The 12,019-nt window shown below is 44.4% G+C and overlaps 1 protein-coding gene across 1 annotated transcript; it reads right to left on the reverse strand.

Moving 5' to 3' along the window:
• Positions 1-1,875: 1,875 nt before the first annotated feature.
• On the reverse strand, positions 1,876-10,520 carry LOC144044232 (protein YIPF5-like). The gene is made up of 4 exons (XM_077558546.1): positions 10,415-10,520; positions 2,603-2,748; positions 2,346-2,527; positions 1,876-2,100 (listed from the first exon to the last, which is right to left on the reverse strand). Exons 1-4 carry the CDS (start codon positions 10,518-10,520, stop codon positions 1,938-1,940), a joined length of 597 nt encoding a protein of 198 aa, XP_077414672.1. The 3' UTR covers positions 1,876-1,937.
• Between the last annotated feature and the right edge of the window lie 1,499 nt (positions 10,521-12,019).

Raw genomic sequence — 12,019 nt, forward strand, 5'->3', positions numbered from 1 at the left:
CCAGTGTGCGCCTACGGCCCCTCCGACCACCACCATTCACATCAACATTCGCACCTTCCATACACCAGTGTGAGTAGCACTGGAGGTAATGTGTGTGAAGTGCCTTGCCCAAGTACACGACGACACATGACTTGGGGAGAGCGGGGATCGAACAGCAAACCTTCTGGTTACTGAGCGACCATCTCTACACTCTGATCCACGGCCACCACGGTGTATTTTACATACGAAGTATACTTAGGTTGAATGTATTTCAGATTTAAGACATTAATATAATGCAATGGTCGGATTTTATTTAATTTTAGAAAAAGCACTTGTTGAAACAATGTGACGTTTGGAGGCGTAATGGAACGCAAAAGGCAACTGTGACATGAATGACAAGTTCCGCCTGGGTTCCGATACGTAGGTTTTTTTTTTTTTTTGCCGAGCAATGGACACACAAGAGCGCCACTTGTGCGGATTTCACGAGCAGCTTATGTCAAATAAAACAAATGTTTAAAAATCTAAGTCACTATTGCCACCATTAGAATGACTGTAGTTGTTACAAGCTGCGCTTTCAGACAAACTCCAAGTCAGAAACGAGTCAGAAAGCCGCTCGGCGTTACTGCACGAACAGAAGAAATAAAGATCAGATCACAGCCGTTATTCCAATACACTGCATACATCTGCAAAAAAAAAGTCAGTGTATAAAACATGGACGGCCCAAATATGGTTCCGGCAGAGCTTTGAGGCAACAAATTTAATTTCAACCAAGTCGACTTGTCCGACTTGGTTGAATTTTTTTCCCCAGCCCTATTCACAAGTGTGTATCTTAGTGGTAGCCCTTTGTATTAATCAGCAGAGGTGGCAAAACCAGGTCCAGAAAGTAAAAATCCTGCCACAGTTTTGGCTTTAGCCCCAGGTGCTAGCTAGCTAGCTAGCTAGCTCCTTATCTAGCTCCCCGGGTGCTTGTTTACCTGCTAGGGAGCTAGCTAGCCTGCCACAGTTTGGCTTTAGCCTCAAGTGCTAGCTAGCTAGCTCCCCGGCTACTTGTTGACCTGCTAGGGAGCTAGCTAGGCTAGTACGAGGGGCTAAAGCCAAACTGTGGCAGGGTTATTACTTTCTGGACCTGGATTTGCCATCTCTGTTAATCAGTACCCAATAATTAGCTTTTAGCTTCAAAAGGTTGGTCACGTACCCCAGATGAAGTGGTTCACTCGCCCGACAGTGTGGTTTCAGTTACCACTCAGTGTTGGTGTTGAGTGTTAATTATTGATGACAGTTCTTTTAAGTGAACTGAATCTTTAGAATCAGTTCATTAAAAATAATTGTTCAAAAGATTCGTTCATCGACATCTACGCACCGCTCCCAACCACACCGCCAACCCTCGACCCCCGCCGGCACGGACTTAAAAAAAAGTGTTAATATTATGTTGCTATATTTGTTGAGTGTGTTTCTATCAAAAACAAAAGTACATTCACTCACTGAATCATTCTTAAACCGGAATTGGCAACACTTTCACTCACTGACTCGTTCACTCATACGTTCGTGAACCGGAAATGGCAACACGTTCACTCACTAACTCGTTCACTCGCTGATCCGCGTAGGCTAACGCCAATAGCATGGCAGTACGTTCACCTGTGTCTGACATCACCTGTGTCTGACACTGGCTGCTGATAAGTCGTTCGCGAAGATGTCAACAAACTGCTTTTTGCATTCTAAAAAAGAACAGTTCACAAATACAGTTCACAACATCATCCTTTGCCCACACAAACAGCCATAGCAACAGGACCCCCCCCCCCACCACCACCACCACCACACACACACACACACACACACACACACACACACACACACACACACACACACACACACACACACACACACACACACACACACACACACACACACACACACACACTCTCTTGAGCTTAAAGTTATAAAGAACCAAGAACAAACTGCTAACATATAGTGAGCAGAGCGAAGAGCCCATAAAACAGTGCGCATGGATAAGCCACCAACAATTGCTGGCCCTCCATAGCCAGGGTACAGATGAAGATCTTGGAGGCTGAAAAACTGCACCAACAAATTACTGATAAAGCCAGAATGGTGCCAATGATACCTCTGTGGAAACACAAAAAAAAAACATAACTTACCACAACAATGATCTTTGTAATGTGTCAGAAGTATGATGCTTGAAATATGTATCAAAATGTATGCCCTTTATATCATCTGATAGAAGTGTATTAATTTCTACTTTGTATAACAAATGTGCTATTTTCCTAAAGGAAGAATGTGGAAAGTGTGGAATGGAGGACAGAAAATAAATAAAGTATTCATAGATTCAGAGAGAACTAATGAAAACTTACTGCAAGGAATAGATTACTGCAAATGTAGCTAGAACAAGCAGGGGCAGAAGGCAGTAGCCCAGGACACTGGCCACACAGCTACAGGACACTGACGTAGAACTCATCAGACTCAGCAGGATGTGCATCACAATGCAGCCTGTAGCACTGATGCCATATATGTAGCCAAATTGGGCTTTACCTGCCTGCAAATGGGAGCGCAATGGAATTTGCAAAAATCGCACACGCCTGTGGGCAAAATGTGGACTGGTGACACTTACCATCATTAAAGTGATCCCCAAGGCAACATAAAACAAAAAAGGACCAGTCAAATCTGCCTCATTCATAATGCTGCCATCTGCAGGTTTAAAAGGGTTCAACACTGTCATGGTCTTCTGCCAGATGTGATCAAAATTGATGCCAAGTTCTGGAAAAAAGGATCATGTCATTATTGGTATATATACTATATATTTGTATATAATATATATATATAATATATATATATATATTTGTATATATATATTTGTTGTAAAAAATAAATAAAATAAAAACAGCCAAACTGACCTCTTATTTGTAATAATAATAATAATAATAATCTATTAGATTTTCAGCAATGCACCAGGTTGATTTCAGTCTATACAATCTATACATTAGATTATATTTACGCATGCTTACAAACAGCAAGTCAATGTGTTTTTAAGTGTTTTGTAAGTTAACTCTAATTGAAGTGCGAACAAAAATAAATTGCCTTTAAATGTCATTCAGTGAAATCCAGAAAGGCTGTCATTATCATTAATAATAATAATAATAATAATAATAATAATAATAATAATAATAATATCCGAGACCATGGTCCTCAGTCGGAAAAGGATGGGAGTTTAAGTATCTTGGGGTCTTGTTCACGAGTGAGGGCAGGTTGGAGCGGGAGATCGATAGGCGGATCGGTGCAGCGTCTGCAGTGATGCGGACCCTATATTGGTCCGTTGTGGTGAAGAAGGAGCTGAGCCGAAAGGCAAAGCTCTCGATTTACTGGTCGATCTACGTTCCTACCCTCACCTATGGTCACTAGCTGTGGGTGGTAACCGAAAGAACAAGATCCCGGATGCATGCGGCCGAAATGAGTTTCCTCCACAGGGTGTCCGGGCTCTCCCTTAGAGATAGGCTGAGAAGCTCGGTCATCCGGGAGGGACTCAGGGTCGAGCCGCGGCTCCTCCACATTGAGAGGAGCCAGTTGAGGTGGCTCGGGCATCTGGTTCGGATGGAGAGGTGTTCCGGGCATCTCCCACCGGCGGGAGGCCCCGGGGACAACCCAGGACACGTTGGAGAGACTATGTCTCTCGGCTGGCCTGGGAATGCTTTGGCGTCCTGCCGGATATGCTGGTTGAAGTTGCTGGGGAGAGGGAAGTCTGGGTTTCCCTCCTAAAGCTGCTGTCCCCGCAACACGACCCTGGATAAGCGGTAGCAAATAGATGGATGGATGGATAATAATAAAGATGTCATGTTTGGGTTCTGTTTTTCTTTGAGTGTCTCCCTTGGTCTTGTTAAGTGTAATCCTGCCCTTCCTCGTGTCAATCAATCAGTGCCCTCAGCCACTTGCCCCAGATATGTCTTGTTGTGTTATTAGCGTGTGTGTGTATTTAGTCTCCTGTCTCCCCTCTGTCTGTGCCGGTTCATTGTCGTTTTCCTCCCGTCATGCTGCCAGTTTTTTTGCCTTGTTGTCCTCCCCATGTTTTGTTTTACTGCCGTTTGGAGTTTGCTTTTGTTTTGAATAATTAAATTCCTTTTTTTGGTCCATCACCTCTGCCTCCTTGCCCTGCTTCCCTGCGTTTGGGTCCTCCACCAAACTTTACCCCTTGACAAAAGATAATTAGGGGTGTCGGGCGATTACATTTTTTAATCATAATTAATCGCTTTACTTCAATAGTTAACTCACGATTAATCACAAATTTTACATCTGTTCTAAAGGTACAATAAAATGTACAGTAAAAATATTTTTTTCCCCAAGTTTTCATACTCTTGTTAACATAAGAGTAGGGAAAAAATAAACTAATAGAAATATGGCTGCATCTTTTAGTCAGTGATACAATAATTTCACAAAATTCATAAAATTTAGTTAAAATTATAAAGATGTACTGTAAAGTTTGATATTGATTAGTGTTGGTCATTTTTTCTGCCACTAAATAGCACAATTGCATTTGTAACACGTTGACAGCTCAGTGCATTTTTCTTTTCATATTAAGAGCAATCTTTAACATGAAATAACTTGTGAAATTTTACACATTTTTAAAATTGTAAAATACAGTCTCCACAAATATAAGCATTATTTATTAATTTAATTATTTATTAAATGAATGTATTACTGTTACATTTTGATGTGGACGTGGCTTTCCAAGTAAGGGGTGGTCATTAATTGCGCGTTAAAAAAATTGTGGCATAAAAGGAATTTGAAACTAACTCAAAATTAATGCTCTAATTTTGACACCCCTAATAATAATATATTGTGTGTGTTTAAAAAATAAATAAATAAATAATCAAGGATCAGCTGTTAAGAAAATGGATGGATGGAAGTACTTATGTTAAGTGTTGTTTTTATTTTATTTTTCATCCATCCATTTTCTTGACCGCTTTTCCTCACAAGGGTCACGGGGGTGCTGGAGCCTATCCCAGCTGGCTTCGGGCAGTAGGCAGGGTACACCCTGAACTGGTTGCCAGCCAATCACAGGGCACACAGAGACAAACAACCATACTCACAATCACACCTATGGACAATTTGGAGTGTTCAATTAACCTGCCATGCATGTCTTTGGAATGTGGGAGGAAACCGGAGTACCCGGTGAAAACCCACGCAAGCACGGGGAGAACATGCAAACTCCACCCAGGAAGGCCGAAGCCCGGACTCAATCTCACGTCCTCAGCACTGGGAGGCGGACGTGCTAACCAGTCAGCCACCGTGCTGCCCTTTATTTTTCATAAATACTCCATATACATTGCTGTTAAAATTGGACTTCCAGTAAAGTATTGGCAAAACCAGTTGTCATTTTTATAAGTGGGTTTTCTGCATTTGTTGAATATATACTAAGAAAGTAACTTCTAAATTCAAATCTAAACTAGCTACTTTTAAAATCACATAATCAGTAAAGTTACTTTTTACAAAGTAACTGGTAGGAAACTGCTTGTACCGTAAGGTGTGAATTCCAGGTGTTTTTTTAAAATTTGTAGCTGACCTTAGGTTTTCATTTTAAAAAACTTGTTTGTTTGTTTTTTTACCAGTGACTTTAGCATATTTCTGGTTTGCTTAGCAAAAGTTCTTTTTTTTAAATTGATAAATAATATTGATTTGCATAGTCTTGTTTTGTTTTTTTCAGTTTCAGATTTTTGTCTTTTGAATTTGAGTTTCTTTCTGCATGATGAGTTGGATTAGTTTGCCATTTTCTGTTTTACCATGACAGATTCCTGTCCCGTATTTTGTTATACAGTACCTTGGTAAAACAAACAAACAAACATTTTTTTTTAATTTTACTAATTGTGATTGCTGAATCATTATGTTAGTCCATCCATCCATCCATCCATCATCTAGCGCTTATCTGAGATTGGGTCGCGGGGGCAGCAGGGCCCCCAGAAGAAGAGGCCCAGACTTCCCTCCCCAGCAACTTCAACCAGCTCATCCGACGGGATCCCAAGGCGTTCCCATGCCAGCCGAAAGACATAGTCTCTCCAGCGTGTCTTGGGTCGTCCCTATGGCCTCCCGCCGGTGGGACATGCCCGGAACACCTCTCCAGGGAGAGGTCCAGGATCCCGAGCCACCTCAACGGGTTCCTCTCAACGCGGAGGTGTAGCGGCTCGACACTGAGTCCCTCTCAGATGACCGAGTTTCTCACCCTATCTCTAAGGGAGAGCCCGGATACCCTGTGGAGGAAACTCATTTCGGCCGCTTGTATCCGGGATCTTGTTCTTTTGGTCACGACCCACAGCTCGTGACCATAGGTGAGGGTAGGAACGTAGATCGACCGGTAAATCGAGAGCTTTGCCTTTCGGCTCAGCTCTTTCTTTACCACAACGGACCTATACAGAGTCCGCATCACTGCAGACGCTGCACTGATCCGCCTGTCGATCTCTCGCTCCAACCTACCCTCACTCGTGAACAAGACCCCGATACCTGAACTCCTCCACTTGAGGCAGGATCTCATCCCGACCCGGAGAGGGCACCCCACCCTTTTCCGACTGAGGATTGTGGTCTTGGATTTGGAGGTGCTGATTTTCATCCCAACCGCTTCACACTCGGCTGCGAACCGCTCCAGCGAGAGTTGGAGATCACGGCTTGAAGAAGCCAACAGCACCACATCATCTGCAAAAAGCAGAGATGCAATGTTGAGGCCACCAAACCGGACCCCCTCAACACCTTGGCTGCACCTAGACATTCTGTCCATAGAAGTTATAAACCAAATCGGTGACTTTCACTGGAAACTAATTCGACTTACTACCGGCAATGTGGACCAAACTCTGACATCGGTCGTACAGCCCGTATCAGAGGGCTCGGTACCCCGTACTCCCGAAGCACCCCCCACAGGACTCCCCGAGGGACACGGTCAAACGTCTTCTCCAAGTCCACAAAGCACATGTGGACTGGTTGGGCGAACTCCCATGCACCCTTGTCCTGGTCCACTGTTCCACGGCTGGGACGAAAACCAGGCTGCTCCTCCTGATTACGAGCTTCGACTTCCCGACGGACCCTCCTCTCCAGCACCCCTGAATAGACCTTAGCAGGGAGGCTGAGGAGTAGTTGGAACACACCCTCTGGACCCTCTTCTTAAAAAGGGGGACCACCACCCCGGTCTGCCGTTCCAGAGGCACTGTTCCCGATGTCCACGCGATGTTGCAGAGGTGTGTCAACCAAAACAGCCCCACAACATCCAGAGCCTTTAGGAACTCCGGGCGGATCTCATCCACTCCTGGGGCCTTGCCACCGAGGAGCTTTCCAACCACCTCAGAGTCCCCAGACCCTGCTTCCTCAAAGGAAGACGTGTCGGTGGAATTGAGGAGGTCTTCGAAGTATTCTTCCCACTGATTAATGACGTCCCGAGTCGAGGTCAGCAGCACCCCATCTCCACTATATACAGTGTTAACTCTTTCACTGCCAGACGTTTTCAGAAACGGGTTGTCCCCACTGCCAGCCGATTTAAGCATTTTGAGTGATCTTTCAAGGTCCACAGAAAATGTTGTGTTTGGACTATGGAAACACACATACTACCAAATGAAAGATTGGACTCTCAGCTTTCATCAGAAAAAAAAGTTTGTTTCTACCTTATTCCGTTCTTCAGTAATCAACAATAGAAAATGGTTACTTTCACCGAAATGCTCTCTTTTGAAACAAAAAACGGAGAAAAAGAGCTTTTTGTGAAACGATGTTATTTCATGCACTCTAGTGAATTGTACACTTCTTTTTGTCCATGAATGATGCCACAAACACCTAAATAATGCTTTACTTCTGTAAAACGCTTTCACCAACAATGAAAAAGTGTTTTTTGATTGCAAAATACGTTTATTTCCATTCAACAGTGTAACAATTTGACAAAACAATTTCGCAAACTATTTCCAAATGTGTGCAACTGTGGTACTACTTACAATTATGTGGATGTTTCAAATACAGTTTTTCCTTTTGTAACGCTCCCCTGCGTGCAAGGAGACGCCGCTGGACTCGTACAACAGTTTACTTTCACTTTCACATTGGTCCGTTTTGCGTGCAAACGTTACACTTTCTTGACGGCCTTTTTTTCCGGGGAATAAAAAGCAAGTAGCAGACTGTACACACTCCTCCGATGAATATGCATTGGACTCGGGGCACTCTCCGTCGTCCGATCGAACGTCCGCCTGTGCGTGCTCGGTTGCGCTCCGCGTTACGACACCGTCATAGCCGCCGCGTCAGCGGTTCCAATTTCGCCGTCAAGCTCGGATTCACCTTCATCATCATCGAGTATGATCACCGTCGTCATCAATGCACTATTTTAGCGTTGGTCGATGCCTTTCGTCTTGTAAGTGTAGAGCTGCTTGCAAACGCTCGCCATTGCCCGTTCCCTCCTCCATCTAGCTCCATCTAACGTCTTCTACTGCCGCGTCAATGCTTTCCAACCACGGAGTCACCCTCATCTTCATCATCTATGATGATCATCGTCAACAATGTGCTTTTTCAGCGATGCTTTTGGTCTTTGAAAAAAACGTCTCGGGTGTGAGATCCTCGCGACCGGCCGCCATTTTTCCTTTGTCTTCCATTCTCATCTCCTGCTCGACGCTCTAGCTCCGCCTCTACTGACGCCCACCCGATCTTGTCAAAAGAGAGTCATCGCTGCCCTCTAGGGGCCAAAAATAGTCCTTAGGCACAACAGACAGACTTGAAACTTTGACCAGACATGCGGGAGGGTTTCCTCTACCCGTTTCAAAAAAAAAAAAAAAAATCATTGGATGACGTCTTTTGACGTCATTGGCAGTGAAGCGTAGGTTTTTACTTGACGTCTTTAAACGTCAGTGGCAGTGAAAGAGTTAATGGCACACGGCTTTCCTCTTCTGAGACGGATGGTGGACCAGAATTTCTTCGAAGCCTTTCGGAAGTCGTTTTCCATGGCCTCACTGAAATCCTCCCATGTCCGAGTTTCCAGAATTTCTTCGAAGCCTTTCGGAAGTCGTTTTCCATGGCCTCACTGAAATCCTCCCATGTCCGAGTTTCCAGAATTTCTTCGAAGCCTTTCGGAAGTCGTTTTCCATGGCCTTACTGAAATCCTCCCATGTCCGAGTTTTTGCCTCAGCGACCACAAAAGCTGCATTCCGTTTGGCCACCCAGTACCCGTCAGCTGCCTCCAGAATCCCACAGGCCAAAAAGGCCCAATAAGACTCCTCCTTCAGCTTGACGGCATCCCTTACCGCTGGTGTCAGAACCAGCAGGTTCGAGGATTGCCGTTACGACAGGCACCAACCACCTTACGGCCACAGCTCCGATCAGCCGCCTCAACAATGGAGGCGTGGAAAACGGCCCACTCGGACTCAATGTCCCCTGCCTCCCTCGGGACAAAGGAGAAGTTCTGCCAGAGGTGGGTGTTGAAACTCTTTCTGACAAGGGATTCTGCCAGACGTTCCCAGCAGACCCTCAGACCATTTGGGTCTGCCAGGTCGGACCAGCATCTTACCCCGCCATCGGAGCCAACACACCACCAGGTGGTGATCAGTTCACAGCTCCACCCCTCTCCTCACCCGAGTGTCCAACACATGTGGCCGCAAATCCAATGGCACAACTACAAAGTCGATCATCGAACTGCGGCCTAGGGTGTCCTGGTGCCAAGTGCACATACGGACACCCTTGGTGTTTGTTATAGACAGTCCGTGGCGAGCACAGAAGTCCAATAACAAAACACCGCTCGGGTTCTGATCGGGGGGGCTTCCTCCCAATCACGCCCTTCCAGGTCTCACTGTCGTGAGCGTTGAAGTCTCCCAGCAGAACGAGGGAATCCCCAGAGGGAGCGCTCTCCAGCACATCCTCCAAGGACTCCAGAAAGGGTGGGTACTCTGAGCTGCTGTCCGGTGCATAAGCACAAACAACTGTCAGGATCCGTCCCCCGACCCGAAGGCGGAGAGAGGTTACCCTCTCGTCCACTGGGGTAAACCCCAACGTACAGGCGCCTAGCCGGGGCGCAATAAATATGCCCACACCTGCTCTGCGCCTCTCACCGCAGGCAACTCCAGAGTGGAAGAGAGTCCAGCCCCTCTCGAGAGGATTGGTACCAGAACCCAAACTGTGTGTGGAGGCAAGTCCGACTATATCTAGTCGGAACTTCTCGGCCTTGCACACCAGCTCGGGCTCCTTCCCTGCCAGAAAGTTGACATTCCATATTGAAAATGAATAACCTACTAGTGTATTGACATGGGTAATAAGGGGTAGGACTAGATAATTTCTTGTGCTTCTTCCTTTTCCCTTTGAACATGTAAACTGTGCTGAATTGTGACAACTATTGATGGTCATTTTCTTTCTTTAAGTTCTTGCTTTTTTATATCTAATGCTTATATGTTCAATCAATCAATCAATCAACCCCAAAAAATTATGTTTTTACCTTCAAGAAGGGGGAGCTCCTCTTCAGAAGAATCAGGCCTTACGTTATGGGCAGTTCCAGGAGGTTGTGTAGGTTGGTAGAATTGCTCATTGTATAGCTGCTCCATCGTAGGATCCACAACATATACTAATGATACCCCTGTTCCACTGAAAAAGAAACACAAGAGCAACATTAAAATCCTACAACTCTCATGAATGTTGTAAGCAAAGAACTGGAAGATATTGCAAAATAGTTCAAAATCAGTGAACTTTCTCTCAATATTAAGAAATAAATTTTATTTTATCCATCCATCTTCTTAACCGCTTGTCCTCACAAGGGTCGTGGGGGGCGCTGAAGCCTATCCCAGCTGGCTTCAGGCAGTAGGCGGGGTACACCCTGAACTGGTTGCCAGCCAATCGCAGGGCACACAGAGCACACACCCTCCACACTCACAATCACACCTATGGACAATTTGGAGTGTTCAATTAACCTGCCATGCATGTCTTTGTAATGTGGGAGGAAACCGGAGTACCCAGAGAAAACCCACGTTAGGACGGGGAGAACATGCAAACTGCACCCAGGAAGGCCGAAGCCCAGACTCAATCTCACGTCCTCTGCACTGGGAGGCGACGTGCTAACCAGTCAGTCACCGTGCCGCCCCATTTTATTTTATTTGGTCAAAATTATAAAAATTATCTTGCAAATATTCCTGTACTCATTGATAATATGCCAATAACTAAAGTCAAATCAAGCCACTTTCTTGGTGTACTTAGCGATGAAACCTGATGACCTGGAAACCTCAAATTTCATTATTCAACAATTCACCCCTTCCTTAGTTATTGTAATATCGCTTGGGCCAGTACTCATCCAACTAAATTGGGACCAATTCTCTGCCTGCAAAAGTCTGCTGTTATTACTTGTTCTGCACGCAGGAGCCATTGTTTACCATTATTCCACAAACTTAATATCTATCAAATCAACAAACTCAATTTGTATTTGGTTCATTGAACAGAACACTCCACCATCATCAACGTTCCTTTTTTTAATCTTTTTTTTTTTACTGCAAATAATCAAGAATCACAGCTATCCAACACGAGCAGCTCTTCAGCTTCGCCTTGTCCCCCCCTCCCCCCAAAAATAAAAATCACGGACCACTTCATCCCAATTTATAATAACATACAGAGGCGCCTTGATATGGAATTATCTTCCTCCTAGCCCGGTAAAATTTTCCTCAAGATCATTTAAGAAGTCTATTAAAAACATATTGCTGAATAAATAATCCATAATTGTACTTTCTGAATCATTGTTTTTGCATTTGTTTCCTATCTTATGTTTGTTAGCTTTGATTGCTTATGTTTGTTTGCTCTGACTGCTCTTAAAAACTGACCTAAGGGAGCCCTTCTAGTCAAGCTCCTTGAGGGTTTTTTCGAGTTTTCCTGGCATGACCAATTTTTTTCTTTTCTTTTTTAACCCAAATGTGTTACAACTACATTTGATTTGTTGTGTTTATAAGTATTTTTAATATGTGCCTAAATAAATGAAATGAAAAAAGAAAAAAAAATCTGGATGAAATCTTTTTTTTTTTATTGTACTGGAATTATGTCGTAAATTAGCTCTATCCCAGTT

This window comes from Vanacampus margaritifer, chromosome 1, assembly GCF_051991255.1.
Source record: "Vanacampus margaritifer isolate UIUO_Vmar chromosome 1, RoL_Vmar_1.0, whole genome shotgun sequence".
Lineage (NCBI taxonomy): Eukaryota > Metazoa > Chordata > Actinopteri > Syngnathiformes > Syngnathidae > Vanacampus > Vanacampus margaritifer.